The 19197-nt window shown below is 34.1% G+C and overlaps 2 protein-coding genes and 1 long non-coding RNA gene across 3 annotated transcripts; 1 reads left to right on the top strand and 2 right to left on the bottom strand.

The window, feature by feature from the left end:
• Positions 1-411: 411 nt before the first annotated feature.
• Positions 412-2582, bottom strand: LOC128202250 (uncharacterized). Its single transcript, XR_008253672.1, has 3 exons — positions 2423-2582; positions 1090-1287; positions 412-653 (listed from the first exon to the last, which is right to left on the bottom strand). It is a non-coding gene; the product is annotated as an uncharacterized LOC128202250 (long non-coding RNA).
• Positions 2583-5768: 3186 nt separating this feature from the next.
• LOC113516913 (rRNA-processing protein UTP23 homolog) lies at positions 5769-8040 on the top strand. The gene is made up of 2 exons (XM_026901411.3): positions 5769-5910; positions 6858-8040. Exons 1-2 carry the CDS (start codon positions 5791-5793, stop codon positions 7503-7505), a joined length of 768 nt encoding a protein of 255 aa, XP_026757212.2. The 5' UTR covers positions 5769-5790; the 3' UTR covers positions 7506-8040.
• A 1156-nt stretch (positions 8041-9196) lies between these two features.
• On the bottom strand, positions 9197-18088 carry LOC113516905 (pre-mRNA-splicing factor CWC22 homolog). The gene is made up of 9 exons (XM_052901855.1): positions 16889-18088; positions 15113-15773; positions 14899-15037; positions 14537-14645; positions 13547-14317; positions 13254-13427; positions 11993-12328; positions 10624-10865; positions 9197-9363 (listed from the first exon to the last, which is right to left on the bottom strand). The coding sequence occupies exons 1-9, from the start codon at positions 17928-17930 to the stop codon at positions 9202-9204; spliced, it is 3636 nt and encodes a 1211-aa protein (XP_052757815.1). The 5' UTR covers positions 17931-18088; the 3' UTR covers positions 9197-9201.
• Positions 18089-19197: the final 1109 nt, after the last annotated feature.

Here is a 19197-nt window from a genome sequence, read left to right as displayed (position 1 = left end):
GTTGAATATGCTCCGTCAGCAACTCGAGCTAGAACTAAAAAAGACAATCATCAACGGTTCAATATTTGATTTGCTAAGATGTGTTGTACTTGAAAGATACGAGACACTATTATGTCTGTGTAAAAAGATCACCATCTTCTAAGCAATATTGAATTAAAAATGAATTAATACAAGATCGTAGAGTACCTTACGTACTAATTGCTTGCTCTGTGGTTTCTACTTTTAAAATATTTTTCTTTAACAAAGATTTCCGAATATGTTCTTAAACCTTCATAGATTAAAAATAGTAGTATTCACAACTTCATTATATAGATCTATATAGCTTTCTAATCTCTGCTTCAGACATTGTCTAATCTGTGGATTTAATTTTCATTCAAAATATCAGATTGGAAAAAAGGCGGGAAACTCGAATAAGAACAAGCGGGTTTTTTAAATTTTTTTTATTAATTTATTAAAACTATCTCTATCAATTCTTATTATTGAATAAAATATTATATTTTCACTAAATTCAGCGACAGTAATATAATTAGCATTCATGGGGAAGCGCAGTTGTAGAAAAAGGAAAAAAAAAGATGACGATTCAGGTGATGTAGACCATGAACCTTGTAATGACAAGGATATATATTCGGAAGATACTTCTACTGACTCAGAATCTGAAATTGATAAGGCCGATAAGTATAAACCTTACTACGTCACAGATTATATTAGAAGATATCCCGAGGAATCCCCTGGGACAGAATTTGTTGTCTTTGTAGAATCCTCAGATAGTCAGAAAACCATTGGATCCAGAGACTTGCTCTCACTCTCCTCCTGTTTAAAACGATTTAATAAAGGGGTAACTTATCTTAGATCTATAAATAAATTCAAAATCGGAGTATACTTTCAAAAGCCAGACTTAGCCAATGCTTTTTTAAATAATAAAACTTTTATAAATGACTACCATTTTAAGGCCAGTATTCCTGCTTCTTCAACAGAAGTTACAGGCGTTATTAGAAATGTACCTACAAATATATCTAATAAAAAAATATATACTATGATATCGAGTTCTAAGAAAATTATTGCTATTAAAAGAATTTTAAGAAAAAATACCTTGACTCATGGATATGTGTTACAGCCAACTCTAACCGTGACAATTACTTTTGCTGCATCTGTATTACCTGAATATCTGGATATTGGAGGTTGGCGCCACAATGTCACTCCATATATACCACCAGTTAAACAATGCTACCGGTGCTTGAGGTATGGACATTTAGCTAAATTCTGTAAGAATTCTGAGCGTTGCAGCATCTGCAAAGGTGAGCATAATTATAAAACTTGTACAACTGGAATGGAAAACGCTATTTGTGTACACTGCAATGGAAATCACACAAGTGTATCACCGCAATGCCCTGTTAAACAAAAGAAAATTGCTGAAAATAGATCTAAATTCAGACCTGCTTCTTTTGGAGATATACTTAGCACTGAAATATTTCCTAAACTGGGTAACAAACCTAAAAAAAATGTAGACCTAATTTCAATTCTAAATTCTGATAACAAGAGTTTATCACTTTTAATAGAAAGCATAATCAAACTTATTTCACTACATAACACAAAGAACACATCTATTAACACTAAAAGTGTTTTGAATGTGTTATATGATACTTTTGGTAATAGACCTATTTCACAAAATTCAATCGAGACCAATTAACTATCATACAGTGGAACGCTCAGAGCCTACTGAGCAATCGACATATTTTTACACAATTTTTAAATGAACATCATATTCACATTGCTCTCATCTCAGAAACTTGGCTAAAACCACATTACAAATTAAAAATTAAAGATTATTGTATAGAACGAAATGATTGTGGTAATAACCACAATGGAGTAGCGATTATTATACATAATAGTATTAGATATAAAAAACTTCACTCTTTTTTCGACAATTCTTTGCAAACTATAGCTATTAGTATTGAAGTTAATAATTCTTGGTATTCAGTTGCCAGTATTTACTGTCCTACCAATAGTACACCTAGTTTTACTAAAGCCAAATTTAAGTTCTTTTTGGAGTCTCTTCCTAAACCCACTATCATATCTGGAGATTTAAATGCACATCATACTATGTGGGGTTGTACCTCCACTAATACAAGAGGTAAAGACATTCTTGATTGTTTAGATGAATGTAATTTGGTACTATTAAATGATAAGCAAGTTACTACTGTTGGCTCTCATATTTGGAGACCCAATGGCCTTGATTTAACTATGGTATCCCCATCCATATCATTAAAATGCGAGTGGTCGGTTCATGATGATCCGTTAGGAAGTTATCACCTGCCGACTTTTACTAAAATAAACACAAAGAACTCTTCATCAACTCCGTCAGGTGAACAACATGCTCCTATAGATGAAGTTAATAAACTTTTGTTAAATCGTATAAACCTACGTCTCGTTAATTGGGATCTTTATTCTGAAACTGTTAATCAATTACTTTTGGATTTCGAGTATGATGTCAATGAACCCTTAAACAATTACAATAGGTTCTGTAAAATTATTTTGACAGCTGTGGAACGTTCCGTTCCACGTAGGAACTTATCAAATAGCGGTGCAAATACTTCAAAGAGGCACAAACATATTGCAGTACCTTGGTGGAATAACAGGTGTGCGACAGCTGTCAATGATAGTAAAGCGGCTTACCTTAGGTTTAAACAAAATCCAACTCTCGATAATTACATAAATTTTAAAAGAGTTCAAGCTGTTAAAAAGTTAGTAATTAAGCAAGTAAGACAACAGGGGTGGCAGGAATTTTGTTCCAAATTTAATAGATTAACACCAATTTCCACTGTTTGGCAAAATATGAGAAAACTAAATTCAAAACATCGTCAAAATCATTTTAAAGATATATCATGGGTCAATGATTTTTTACGCAAATATACTCCTGATTTTGTACACTCACCTTTTGATGACAAACAGTTTAATTCTGTTAATTCATGCCCAAAATTTCTCACTGACCCATTCTCAATTGATGAAATATCCAGTGCAGTAAAATCTAGAAAAGATACAGCTAGTGGCCTTGATCGCTTAACATACAATATGTTTCGATTGCTGAATAAAATAAACCTTACTAAACTCTTACAAATTTTTAACGATTTATGGAAGGACTGTATTATCCCACCAGAATGGAAAATGGATTGTTTGATTCCAGTAATTAAACCCGGTAAAGATCCTACAAATTTCGACTCCTATAGACCTATAACATTGACGTCCTGTGCAGGCAAATTATTCGAACAATTAATTAAACAGCGTTTAGAGTTCTTTATTGAAAGTAATAGTATATTACCATCGAATCAATTTGGTTTTCGCCGTGGATATTCAGCGCGCGAAAGTTTAGCGAACTTCTATGTCGACCTTAGTACTGCTTTGAATAACGATGAATATGTTCTATCTGTTTTTTTAGATGTCGTAGGAGCTTTTAACAATGTAAATTTAACAGTTCTATCTTCGATTTTATCCTCATTTCTTCCAATGAAACTTATCGAATGGATTTATAATTTTCTTAGTAATAGAGAAGTGTATGTTAAAGTAAATAGTAAATTAATAGGACCTAGGTTAAGCTCTAAAGGAGTATGTCAAGGTGGTATTCTAAGCCCGCTACTATATATTTTATATATCTATAAACTTAATTCAATTTTAGGAAACAGTGTGAACAACTTGCAATTTGCCGATGATTTATTAATTTATATAAAAGGAAAGAATATTATTGATATGCAATTAGTGTTAAATGAGTCATTAAAAAGACTTGAGAAATATTTTTCTCTTCTTTCCCTCGATATTAGTTTAACCAAAAGTAAAGTAGTTGTTTTTCATCAAGTTCATAAATATGTTCCATTAATGAATATTATATATAATAATCAAACTCTTCCAACAGACTGTAGCGTTAAATAATAATGGGGGTAATTTTTCATCAAAATTTAAAATGGGATCTATACGTTGATTGCTTAGTAGATCGTGCTTTAAGAGCCACTAATATAATAAGATCTGTAATTGGTCGTAACTGGGGAGCTGATCCTAAAATTATCCTTTTACTTTACAAATCTCTTGTTAGAAGTAATTTTGATTACGCTTTCTTTTGTTATGCCTCAGAACATAAATTAGTAGAAAAACTCGAAAAAATTCAAAATATGAATTTAAGACTTATTTTAGGTGCTATGTATACTTCTCCAATTATTTCAATGCAAGTAGAATGTAATTTGCCTCCTATCCTTCTTCGTTTCGAATACCTAAAACTCAAATTTCTCTTCAAAGTTTTTTCAGTTTCCAATAACCCACTCATACTCAAATTATTAAATTGCCCCATTTCTATGTTTTTGAATAAAACTATTGTCAATGATTTGAATTTACGAGATGAATATAACATCTATAGTAGTAAGATACTTCCTTGTTATAATGGCCTTTATGAGAGTAAGTTCTGTAAGATCAAAATTGTTATACGTAAAGACATAAAAGAAAAGCACGATATGTATGAGACTTTATCAGAATTTATTGACTACAGGCAGATATATACAGATGGTTCCAAAAATGCACTTAGCACTTCAGTGGCTTTTTACGATTTGTCAAATAGATTTGGTCACGGTTATAAAATTTCAACTTTGGCTAGTATTTACACAGCAGAAGCAAAAGCTATATTTTTAGCATTAGAATACATAGAAAAACAGGTACTATATTCGAAATGGATTATAATTACAGATAGTATGAGTGTTCTTATGGCATTAAAAAATAACACATTCATTTCATCATCAAACTACTTAATTCAAGAAATTCGTAATAAATATTATCATCTCTGTACTATATATGGAAAAGATATTATCTTCATCTGGACCCCTTCACATATTGGAGTGTTTGGGAATGAACAAGTAGACACTTTGGCTAAAATTATTAATTCAAGTGCTGCTCGTGTTCAAGATTTACCCCTTTGTTATTCAGATTGTAGTATTGGAATACATAAAATCGTTACAACTAAATGGGAGGAGCATTGGACTCAAATATTACAGACTAAAGGCAAATGGTACCGCAAAATTAATTGGCGTATTGGAAAACCGTGGTTCTGCAAAGGAAAGGACACAAACAGAAAATTTTACACCAATATTTGTAGATTACGAATCGGCCACGGACATTTCAACGAACACCTGCACCGAATGGGCATGATCGCTTCCCCATCATGCACATGGTGTAACTCAAATACAGCCCAATCTCTACATCACCTTTTTTTGATTGCTCTGAATTTGTCATTCAAAGACACATTATGTTTGACGAACTTAGGATTATCTTCAAAAAACCCGAAAATATCCCGCACTCAATCCCGCTTCTCTTAAGATTTCCTTCTTGTTTCAAAGCTATTTTCACTTATATTACTACAACATTCAAGGAGCTATAAGAATACTTTTATTGAATTGCAAGACAATGATTTTTTATAATTATTTATTTTTAATTTGATAAATCCACTGGTTTAAGAAAACTCAAGAAAAGATATTTATGAAAATGTACTTACCGGATTTGACAAATGAAATATTGAAGATTATGACAATAATTGAAGCGACATTAGAAAAATAAAATTCCAGACAATTTATCTTTTTGAAGACTAGGCAGCATGGTCTCCGACCTTAGCCTGTTCCAAACGGAACAAACGTACTAAAAAAAAAAAAAAATCAAAATATCAATTCTTCATTTATATTTTAACATTTCAATTTGATATTATAAAATCTTAATTATTATCACAGTTATTACAGGTTTGTACAAATTTAATTATAATCCAGAATGAAGATAACAAGGTACAAAAAAGTTCAAAGATACATGAAATTCTATTACAACAATTTTGGTTTCCACCAGCCTTACCAGATTTTGGTGGACGGCACATTTTGTTTTACTGCTTTCAAAGTGAGTCTGAGTTGTAATGTAGAGAATACATAGTTTTGATTACTGCTCCTAAATATTCATATAGTCACTAGAAATATTTCTAGGTTAAAAATAATAATTCGTGGTCTTATTGACATTCGCATACAGAATGGACAGCAAATTCTGTCGCATTGGTCGGCTAATCGATATAGTTGACGAGGAGTGGCGCGCGGAGCAGTTACCTTACGAGGATATCCAGGTGCCTCTGGAGGAGCTGCCCGACCCTGAAGCGGACAGCGTCGACTCGCACCTCACCCTCAAAGAGCAAAGCATGCGCTGGCAGGAGAACTTCCCTGAGCCAGCAAGCAGTAATCAGAACTAGGTATTCTTAACTGTTTATTCAATTTCTTTTTTAGCAATTAGAAAAAAATTATTGAATTTTTTCCATATAATTTAACATTTTGTACAACATTTTGCAAAACTTTGATTAAAAACTAAACCACTGAACACCTATTATTTTCATAAAATTTCTATGACACCAATCTAAAAGTATATTCTTTTAGATAAAGAATATTTAAATAAAAAAAAAAATTGATAAATCTGAAAAAATTACAGCTGAACTAAGAGCCTTTTTCTTTTTTTTATGTTAATTGAAAATATTCCATTATTATATACTGCATGACTTGATAGCATATTAGCAAAAATGAGAGGTGAAAAATTTTGCTGGGCTGCTGATTGATCCCATATGTATATTTGTAATACATATATTGTTGTAAAAGGGTTTTTTATTTATTAAGTATAACAAATAAATCACTGTTTGTTCAGAATGTTGAAATAGTTAGCTCTACCCATATATTATTATAACTAACATTATTTGCAGCACTAAGTCATTTTAAATGTTCTTTATATAAACCAGTTTTGTATACAAAATACAAAAATCTGTTAATGGTATCTATATTTTAACAACTTACAATTCTTAATCATTTCAGGAACAAATCAATATTAGAGAACAAATACCAAAATATCTCAATAGTCAAGTAAAGTTACTTACGACTAGATGTATTATTATTGAAACTGAAAAAATTGCCAAGAAAACACATGGAGCTCTAACAATATTAAAGCAGTATGGTATTCATGAATGTGGCCATACAGAGCCTGTCAGTGGTGCAAAATGCATTTTGTCTATGATCGGTAAGACCAATGAGAGACACTACATATTAGCATCTCAGGACAGAGATTTACAAGAAAAACTTCGAGCACGAGCTGGTGTTCCACTCCTTTATTTCCACAACAAGTCACCAACACTTGATAAACCCTCGCGAGCAAGCTACGACAATGCTGGCCAATCATTAGAGACGCAAAACATATTTATCAGTGAAACACAAAATGAGACATTGAAATGTATGAAAAAAGCACTAGGGGTTGAAGAAAAAGTGGAAGAAACTAAAATTCCAGTGAAAAAGAGAAAAGCTCATAACCCCAATCCCTTATCCTGTAAAAAGAAGAAGAAAAAGCCAGGGCAACATGTAGGTGTCAAGAAAGACAGCGACACTGGTAGTGGTAAAGTTAGAAAAAGAAACAAGAAGAAGTTACCTAAGCATATAAAGGAGCATTTAAAAATGTCAGCTTCATGTTAAGGATTTCTTGCAAATAAATTTTTTATTAAATACTATTAAAAGGTCTTTGATTCATAGAGAGTATCCGTGGAGTAAGCTGAAATCAGTACATATAAAGAAGACTTATAGACTTAACATTAACCTGAAATAGGAAATATTACTAAAAAACATGAGTTTGAAAGTGGATGGAGGGATACAGTTGAAGAGGACCTAAGATGAGATGGATGGACTGTGTGAAAGAAAATATGAATTATTATGAGCACAATTAAAATTAAACCTTAGGTAAATAACAGGACATATTTATCTTTTATTAGTTTCTACCTGCGATTTTGTCTGCTTAACTATATCTTTCTCCATCACATAGAGAATGTGTTTGCCAACTTTCATAATGATTAGTTAAGCTGTTAAAACAATATAAGGTAACAAATAATTACATTTATAATATTAATAAGTATTAACCTTGTAAAGTCTTCCGAAATACTTGTATGCTGTTTTCCTGACTGAAAAGTGAGATATGACAATAAAAGAATTGCAATGTATAAAAGATATCATGGAAGTGACTATATTATTTGACAACCATGGTGTTATGGTATGCCATCAGCTTGTTTGCCATTCCAAGTTGCATGAATTTATTAATTAATACATGTTGTTAAAGTATTTAAAGTATATTGTACATTGTTGTATTCAGCAAGTCTATGGTTCTACCTATGAGGCCTACAATACCTTGTGTATCCAATTTAATAATAATGTTAGGGTGCTGTTGTGGCTTTTTTTTTATGGGTGAAATTGCAATGGCAATCCTGCCTGCGCTAACGGTGTACGCTAGCAGGGCACCAGTGATTCTTAGTCTCCATTACTAACAATCCCTTTCTCCCCACTGTTGCGGCTTCCCAACTTCTGTTGCGCCTCAGCGATGTTTGTCGAAGCTCGTACTGATGGTTTTGACGCGGTCTGGCGTAAAAAGACAGCTTCGTTCTTATACAGAATACGCAGGAGTGGCAACAGTATCCTGAACATGTTTGTAAACAAGTAGTTGTGAGAATGCTCGCCGAGAGGACTAGTAGAGCATTATTAATAATTTAAGATACTTTTTAAGTACACTTACTAACAAAATAGACCCAAGTTGTCTAAAATAAATGAATAAAAATAAAATTATGAATTGAGGGTTACGTTGCTTAGAACAGGTAATATGTTGGAAATATCTGGCATTACAAGTATTTTTTTTTTTTTTTTTTTTTATTTATTTATTTATTTTCTCCACAAATCTTACAGAATGTTACATAAAAAAAAATACAACTATATATGTATGTATAATTAAAGTGGTCTGTAAAACTTGTGGGAGACTGGACCCTAAACTAGATCAGAGATCTGTATCTCAGGAATCCAGGCCCCCAACTCGGACACCATGTACAGCTTGCATTAAGCTAAAATTAAAATTTGTGAAAACGACTAGTAGACTAGTAGAGCATTATTAATAATTTAAGATACTTTTTAAGTACACTTACTAACAAAATAGACCCAAGTTGTCTAAAATAAATGAATAAAAATAAAATTATGAATTGAGGGTTACGTTGCTTAGAACAGGTAATATGTTGGAAATATCTGGCATTACAAGTATTAATTAGGTAATGGCCGCATACAATCGGGCGGGCCTTATAATTAAAAACACACTAACATAATAATAATTAATATTTAATTTTATTTTACGTAAAGTAATTCAGTTTATTTTCGGTTTATAAGGCCAAGTTATCTTCAGTCTGTATGCACCAAATGTCAGTATATGTATCAGCGGCAAATTGGACAGATATATTGTGTGGAAATGTGTTAAAATATCGTAGCATTCATCTGGCTCAAATACTTCTTGTCCATCAGGAGGGTCCTGAATAGAATAAGTGTTAATTCAACCTATTTATCTCTACCTTATATATGAATAAGAGAAACTTAAACTATTTGAATTTATATTTAGAAATTCGAATAGCAAATCAGTCAACCAAATCATAATTACTAAGTAGTTAGACTACTCACTACTTATAGTAGAAGATTTATGTATTTATGTACACTTTATTGCACCATTTATAAAATAGTAAACACATTTAACTGTAATAAGAAATGATACAAAAGGCCGGCCTTATCGCTAAGCAATCTCTTCCAGACAACCTTTGCGTAGAGAACATTGAGAAAAGAAAGAAAAACAAAGGGTAGGTGGCGCACTATTATATATAAACAAAGATATATACATATATATGTATATACATAAACAAATACATAAACATACACAAACTTTAAAGTACACATACAACAGGAGAGAGTGACACTGGAAGATGAAGATAGAACATGGGAAAAAATAGTTACTTAAAGGGAGAGATAATGGGCTTTAACAGGAGGTTTTTAAGATTGTAACTGTATAGACCGGTGTTTCCCAACATGGGGCCTTCGTCCCACAGGTGGGCAATTTAATAGTTAGGGGGGTCTCTCTCTTGCTCCGAGCCATTTAAATGCAATGCTACGAGTAGATATCGGTGCCAAATTTAACAAAAAAGTCAATAAAAAGAAATACTGTACATATTTATTAGGTATAATTTCGTTTGACGTTACCAAAATATCAACTGAACGATTGGAGTCGTCAAGTAAAACTTGTCGGTAAAAATTATGTATCAAGTGCATGGCACAAAAAAAATTGGAAATCACTGGCATAGAGAAGTGTGGGATACTATTTAGGACCTAACATAATATATGAGATTTACAAACAAGCAAATCTACATGCTTTGCAGGTTGACAATTGTTTATTTAATAGACATGTATAAAAGCTTGATATTTTATCCGGACGCGAAGTACCATTTATCGTAACGGTTCAATGTGACCAAGCACAAATAGTAACTGATTATTTAATTAGATCGACACCTAAATGTGTTGCAGAACGTGCGTGGTCGAAATGACAGTCGGAGGTTGATGGCTAATATGGAAGGTTGTAGAACTACTAATAATAATAGTAGTCAATCTTCAAGTGTAGTTGCACCCATACAAATGGTAGCCGAATTCAAATTAATCATATAACTAGTGATTTGGACTTCCGCAAAATGAAACCTAGTCGAGTAAAATATTTGCAAATAGTGATTGCCGATAGACTTGCTTTCCTCACCTCAACAGTATGTCGTATCATGGTTTCTTTGAAGTAGTCCCACAGAGCTATCGGCGGTAGCCAGTAATAGCTTTTGAAGTACAAATGTGTCTTGATGTAAATAGAAATTAGACATGCAAGTTTGGATACGTTGAAGTCATGCTGCGCGGCGTAGTCTATTGTCTCCATTAGAAAGCTTATCAGAAAGTTGGTTTCAGATATATTATAATTGGGTACTATGTTCTTTTTAACTAAAAAAGTACCTAAAATATAAATTCCCTTTTATAGATTGGCTCAATACTTAAAAGTAAAGTCTATCTACCTAACTTTTTTTTAGTTGGGGGAGGGGGGAGTATTGTTAGTAATGCGGACTACAAGTCGCATTTGCTAGCAACGTACCCTGTCAGTTCGACCTCCACGTGGTCTTTCCGGGAAACCATCGTGCTGAATTCCAAGTGTTTTCATCACGATGGGCTAACTGGCCTGTCTTTTAGGGGGAAAAGGATTGTTAGTAATGGGGTCTAATAACCCCATTATTAGCAATATACCCTCTCAGGTCGTCCTCCATGTGGTTCCCCCTGGAGACCATCATGATTCATTCTTGTCAAATTCATCATGGTGGGCCAACTGACTTGCATTCATTCTTACCTATCATCTTCCACTGGTGCCTCGTCGGTGTATACCGATAGCGCGGGCGGGGTTGCCATTCCATTTTCACCCATTAAAAAAAAGACCTGTCTTTTAATCCTCAGTGCCCCACCAGCGAATTCCGTTAACGCAGGCGGGGCCATTTCATTATCATCCATAAAAAAAAACAGTATTTTTGTAGGCATATAAATATTAAATAAAATATTCTTACGACTGTATTATTAAATGGAGTAATCGGAGGCATTTGTAAACTGCTGCCGTTGTGGTGGAAGTACCTAACACTCAAACTCGGGGGGAAAGGGATTGTTAATAATGAAGACTGAGAATCCCATTGCTAGCAATATACCCAACCAGGTCGTCCTCCTCGCGGTTCTCCCTGGAAACTATCATGGTCAATTCCTGATGAATTCATCATGATGAGCTAACTGGCCTGTTGTCATTCTCACCTATCAACCTTCACTGGTGCTCCGCCAGCGTATCCCGTTAGCGCAGGCGGGGTTACCATACCATTTTCACCCATTAAAAAAAAAACACTCAGACTTGACATACCACGTTACAAGTAAGTAGGTATATTAAAATTTTACGTGGCAAAGATAAAATCTACTGTTTTTATTCAGATTAATTTGTTTTATTATAAGTATCATTGTTTATAATCATCAGAACATTTAAAACACATAAATTTTTAATGTCGAACGTGTATACTAACGAAAAGTAACCTAAAATAATGAAAAACTAGTACAACCTAGATATTTCTGCAGTCCTTTATATCTGTCCGCGTCGGCGGCGCTAATCATCTCGACAGCTTCGACCTCGCTCATCACGGTACCTATTAACAACTTGGGTCTAAGTTCCTGTTCTGGTTTCACAAATGGTGGTGCATCATTCTCCTTCAAAGAATGGAAATACGAAGGTGCCGATATTTGGGGCTTTACCGGTACCTCTTCATGTTTCAAATGAACTATCGGTGCTGATGCAGCTTTTATTGCTGTATTCGAACCTTTACTACCTTTTGTATTTGTTTTGGAGTCTAATATTGTTTGCATGTTTAGTTTTAATAACCTACTGCTCAAGGTAGATACTTATTAATAGTAGATTTGACATTAGTAGGTACTTATGACAATTTATCTAAGCCAGAGAGTCTAAACATGTCATTATATTGAGTAGGTACCTACAAAGGATTGTAAAGCACAAGCAGTTTTTGAAATATGTACCTATTTTTTTTAATGGGTGATAATGGAATGGTAACCCCATCTGCGCTATCGGTATACGCTGGTGGGGCACCAGTGAGTGATGATAGATGAGGATGAAAGCAACTCAGTTAGCCCATCGTGACGAATTCCACTAGAATTAACCACGATGGTTTCCAGGGGGAACCGCGTGGAGGTCGACCTGATAGGTGTATATTACTAGCAATGGGTTTATTAGACCCCATTATTAACAATCCCTTCCCCCCTGAAATATGTATTATCGGGCTATAGATATAGGACAAAAAGCAGCTTGAAAGATTAAGTTAGTATATTTCACAAAGTACAATGTATGTATGAAGTTTTATTGATTGGAACACATAGTATTATATTATCTATGACAATACCTACAGTAAATATTCGGGTTGGTCTATAAAGATTAATACCTACAACTCCGTCTATTGCCCGATCATTTTTCCACCTTAAAGAATAAAGCATGTACTTTTAAGTCTTGCAATATAATGAGAGAACTATATTACTTGATTCGCTTAACATCAGTACATCGTAATCGTTGCATTATGACACAATAAAGCTGTATTCGTACATACGAGTATATCCTCGCTTGTAAAGCTGCTTATTTACAAAGATATGAAAGTTCTATAAATAAAAACTCTATAATATTTTTTTTAAGTATACTTTAATTCTTGCAGTCATCAGATATATGTAAAGTATACAAGATTATGAACTATTTACAGTGGTAGGTAAAGTTCTTTCTGGTAGGATACTACGCTTTCATTTCTGTTCCTGATTCCCAATAACGTTGACTAACATCTCTTGGTTTGTCTTTTCTTGATCTCCATGAATCATCATTGTCCCAGTATCTCCTTCTCTGGTCTCGATCCTCTTCTTTATTTATTCGTTTATCTTTATTACGCTTTCTTCTATCTCCATATGATTCAGTATCTGAATCACTTCTGTCTACTTCTTTGTTTGCTGAAAGGTCAGTAACATCTTTACTCTTTTCTTTACTTGAATATACACTCTCTTCTGTTTCACTACTATCTCTATTCCGTCTTCTGTCTTCCCTTTTATCTTTTTTGCTCTCCTTTTCTAATTTCCTATAAGCATCCTCTTTATCTGACTGATATCTATTTCTTTCCTTGTCTGTATGATCTTTATTTTTATCATCTTGTCTTCTGCTTCCTTTTTCTCGTTTCCTATCATCATTCTCATCATTTTCTTTTCTTTTTGAATGACTTTTTGATCTTGACTCTTCATCACTGTTTCTTCTATCTCTGTCATTATAGTCATGTGTACTTCTATGTTTATTATCCTCCTTCTCACGACGCCTGTCATCTTGCTGTTCACGAGTTTTCTCTTTGGCTCTTCTTCAGTCTGTCGCTTATCACTCCTTTCCCTTTCTGAATATCTTCGTGAATTGGAGTCGTCAATGTGTTCCCGACTGCGATCTCTGTATCGCTCATCATCTCTGCTTCTAGATCCATCTTGTCTACTACTATCTTTGTCTTTCCATCTATCATCTCTTTCATCACGATTCCTCCTTGAATCTTCTCTGTTATTTCTTTCATCTCTCTTTTTATATTTGTCTACATTTCTGTGTTCATAACTTCTTTCTCTATATCTTTCTTCATTTCGTCGAGCCACATCCCGAGGTCTTATAAAATTAGCATCATCTTTATCAGTAACTTCTGGCCTGTTCTCTTTTCTACGCGCATCTTTTCCATAGGTATCATAGAACCCATCGTGTCCCCATCTATCATTGTTTCTATTTTTATCAGATTCGTCATCATCAGGGGTTTTCGGCGATTTGCTTTTTTTCTTGTTTTTGCTTTTTTTCTTTTCTACGACCTCTTCTTCTGAATCTGAAAATTAACAGTTATCATTAAAAATTTTAGAAATTAAAACCATAAACTAGCGCCAACCGCAACTTAATTAGCCATATCCTATATTGAAATATAAAAAGATCATCAAACCCTTGTAAATTTTATATTTTTATAGATTAATGAAATTAAATTTGGTGCACTATGGATTTTATCCTATACTAACACCAGATATTTTAAAGTGTAAGTTATAAAACTCACCACTATCACTTGATGATGAATCTGAACTACTGCTGCTAGAACTTGAACTGGAATCTGAACTGGAATCCTCACTACCCAGGTTGATTTCTGTTATTGGAGCAGGCACGTTCTGCAATAAATGGTAAAGGATTTTATTAGTATGGTACAGCATAATCTTGAAATGTCACAAGATTTCAAACCTCTTATCAGGCAGGCTGTACACTGATAAAATAGTATAAAAGTTAATCTACAGATTGTCCCTTAAGTTTGTTAATATTTTTATTTATTATATAAAAAAAATATTTCTCAACAAAACTACAATCACTAATTTCCTTTGCTTAATACTTAAAAAAAGCTTAAAAATTCGGAATGTAACTATTTACCTTTGGCATTTGCTTCAAGTGTTCTCTCAACTCATCAGTTAAACCTCCCAAACCAATGGATGTGAAGAAATTAATAGAAAACCTTGTGTTCTTTGGATTGTCCCTCGGAAATATGCTTGAAAATGCGGTCTGCAAAGTCCTGAAAACAAAAAACAACAACATTAATTTCAAGATTTATAACAAAGTAATGAATGAAACAAAAAACAGAACTCACGGATCTTTGAGACGGTCATTTAACTTCTTCAATCCCATGTACTCGGCTAATTCTTGGAATAAAATCTTGATATAGATACGACTAGAGCTGGTTGTGTCCTCCTCATTAAGTTTTACACATTCTAAAACCTCCCAACTGATTGAATCCGTGAAAAGAAGGTGAGCAAAGAATTTGCTCACATTTCTCAATCTATTTGTGTCCAATCTGTGTGCAGTTGCATAGGAATCCTTGAATATCTCTTCAAATGGACCAATGTACATCCTGTTGATATTGCAGAACCTCTGTGCCAGCAGTCCATAGAATTTCTCATAGGTCCTCTGTTCAGCACAACAGTCCAGGAACATGTGACACAGCTCCACTTCTTGACCTGGCTTCAGCTCCATTTTAAGAAGTTTGTGGGCACATTCCTCAAAGTCTAAACTAGAATTTATGGTCAAATAAATTGTTCGTCTCAATGCCACAAGGTTGGTTTCCGTATTGTCTATAATGGTGACTCCTTTCTGTTCGCCTTCTGGCTGCTCCTCTTCCTCTGATTCTTCGCTGCCACTCTCCTCAGAGCCATCTTCTTCGCCGGATTCAGCATCAGAGCCCAAAATTTCCTTGCTCAATGTTTTGTACTTCTGTTCATTTTCTTCATATTTATCATCAAATTTGAATACATCTGTAATTTTAACATAATAATTGTACATACTGACAAAGATATATAGATAGATACTCTTTATTGTTTCTTCGTTGTGAATTAGTAAGTAGTATTGTTTAGTTATAATTATAATAGTAGATAACTTGTTTAGATTTTATGGGATTGACATGTTAAAAAACAAGAACCCAAATTAAACATAGATTAAAAAAAAAAGATTGCAATAGGAAACTTATTCAAAATGAAATACAAACAATTACAAGTAAAGATTACACTGAGAAAACAATGAGTAACCTTATTGCTAAGAGTGATCTTTATCAGGCAACCTTTTCATGGAGAAGAGTTAAATATAAATAATTTGACCAGCTAGATAGAGACAAATAGATTATTTTCATGATTTCAGCAGTTATCTGTCCACTACTGAACATAGGCCTCCTTCACAGACTGCCACCATCATAACTCACCAGGACCATAGAACATGTCATTTCATTAAAGCAGTTTACTATTGGGAAATTTTGCCAGTAGTTACCAGGCTTGGCAGGCAAATTAACATCACAATTTGGTTTTAGGTGATATTTTAAATTTGCTGCTGGTTTTTGCTCAACCATTAAGTTCCCTTAGTTGCTAACATGCAACACCCATGAGAAAGAAAGAGGTGGCACATTCTATACCGACACCACACAGCAATTTTTGTTTTTACTGTTATTTTATATAATGAAATCTTTTTATATGCTGCTTGTTATTTGTTAATAAAAAATAAAATGAAAAAGGTTTGTACATAAATTGTAACAAATATATTAGCCATTTTTTTAATTAATATCTGATGATGATTAATAACAGATAATAATTATCTGAAAATAAATAAGCAAGTTCATCCAAAAACTGGTGTATGATATATCTAGTTTGTTTAAACATGAGTTAATTATGAGAAATATAAATTTAAACACATATATTAGGATACCATATCTACTAATCCAGGACATGATGTATCTATGTACAAAATTTCATTTAAATCTCTGTAATATTTTCTGCATGATTGGATAACAAAGAACTAAATATCATTATAAAAACACATTCATAAACACATTTATAATATTAGTAGTGAGTACAATAATTCATGTAAATAGTTTATAACTTACTCAAAATATCCTGCGAGTCTGTAGCCTCGTCTAACATCAAGAGATGTGTGAACTGCTCTTCTTCTGGCACCAATTCCAGCTCCTCAATTAGAGCTGGATGATCTTTGAACCCATCTTTCCACACTTGAAACATCACTTCTATCATGTACTGAACCCTCTTATCCAACTGACCCTCATGTAAAATGTTTCTCAACATCTCAAATATAGCGCTGACACCTTTTGATGACACTTCAGTGAGTTTCTGACCACACTCCTTCAAAAATGCTATAGCAACCTCTACAGAGTCATCAGTGGGTGTCTCCACCAGCAAAGTCAGCAGTTCCAATGCAAGAATCTCATGTGCCACTCTCTGATTCACAAGGTGAGCTATAAATGAGGCAGATGATATACATGTAGGTTTGTCATTTCTCTTAAAACCTCTTTTGAATTGTATAACTAACCGTTTGAGCAAAAGTTCCCCAATATTGGGAAAGCGAGAGTTGACAGCCGCAACTAAAGCAGCATACACATTAGTGAAAGTCGGTGAAGCAGCTTGTGCCTGTATAACCGACCGACACAGCAGACCTCGACCACGCACAATATTCTCTTTCAGTAACTCTTTTATAATTATACCAATGTTTCCTACGTTGATTTTGTTAATGTGACCGTGTATGGACTTTTTGAGTGCCTCCCAAGCAAGTCTCTGGTACGCTACCGACGATTTATCAGTGATTTGAGCTTGCATCATGCGTAGCCGGGCTGGTGGTATGTAGGCGCCTCCAGTACGGGTGTTAAGCATGTCCGTCTCCTTCGCTTTTCTGGCAGGTGGCTCTTTTTGAGGTTCGTTTGGCACGTCATTTCCCTGCTTCTCCTGTTTGACTGGTCGCTCTTGTGATCTTGATTTAGATCTTCTGCGTTTCCGATTATCTTTCTCACGCTTTTCAGGTGGCGACCGCGATCTAGTGCGTGTTCTTTTTGATTTGCGTTCCCTCCGATATTCGTCATCGTATCTTCCATCTGGTTTTTTGTGTTTTTTACGATCCATATCTTTTTCATTCTCCATTTTAACAATTAAATAGTAAAGTTATAATTCACAAGATTATTACTTAAGACAGTTATCAGTTTCTTTAATAAAAATAAGAAGGAAATAAAAACTATATCGTTAAAAACAGATATTGTGACCATTAGCGGCCATTTTAGTATTGTAGTTTGGAATTTTGACGTTGACAACACAATGACAGTTGACAATTTTTTCTTTTTTATAGAAGTAACATAGTGGTGTACCAATTATCTGTAGTATTACAGTGAATTCGTAGATGGTCAAGAGTATTTTTAAATCAATATTTTTTTTAAACGCGTACTATATTTGCCGTGATCATTACATAATTAAATAGAACTACAATGTCAGTATAAATGTATTTTAGAAGATAAAGCGGTTGGGCCGTGGCCACCACCAGAACTATCTCGTGCCCATCACAAGGATGTGAACGGATCTTTCATGTCTATGAGTACATAATGTGTCTTTTAAGGAGCCAGGTCTCCCTAGAAAATATGTAGGATATGAGGATAAACTCCTTATCGATAGCGAGCCGTACGATAGTAGAAAGTAACCATGGGCATCATCTTGAACAATTCCTTTGAGCACAATCTTTTTTACAAGCGGTAGAAAGCGCAGATTGAGGCAAAATATCTCCTATGACTCAATACTGCTTGTAAGTTGTAATATTCCATGTTGGGAAGGGGGAAGGGATTGTTATGGGAACTACCAGTCTCATTGCTAGCAATATACTTTAAGAAGTCGACCTCCACGTGGTCACCCCTGGAAACCATCATGCTGAATTCGAGGTGTATTTATCACGATGGGCTAACTGACCTGCTCTTTCATTTTTATTTATCATCCCTCACTGGTGTATACCGATAGCGCGGGCAGGGTCAGGCCATTCCATTATCATCTATTAAAAAAAAATACTTCATGTGGGGCCGGATTTGCGATTTATAGAGCATTAATCGCTGATACGGCGCGTAGTAATGCTTTGCTCTATTCAGCACACCGAGTTTTTTCGATGCCAGCTTCACCTTATCTTCGAGGTGGCCACGGAACTGTACGTCACTAGAGATAACGGCACCAAGGATCCTAATAGTTTTAGAGATGTTAAGAGACGTGCCCTGGAACTGTGGAGCCATAGCAAATGGGGTTTTTTCGCGATGAATGAGCAAGTTTGTGTCTTAGCGGTTGTCTTAATATGTATTCAAAAATATCTTTCATGGTGTGTCCTTAAATATACGCGATATTTACTGTTACCTAATAAAATATTAATTTTGATATGATT

This window comes from Galleria mellonella, unplaced genomic scaffold (genome assembly GCF_026898425.1).
Source record: "Galleria mellonella isolate WM207_F2 unplaced genomic scaffold, CSIRO_AGI_GalMel_v1 utg83, whole genome shotgun sequence".
NCBI lineage: Eukaryota > Metazoa > Arthropoda > Insecta > Lepidoptera > Pyralidae > Galleria > Galleria mellonella.
This window is presented reverse-complemented; position numbering and strand designations above follow the sequence as displayed.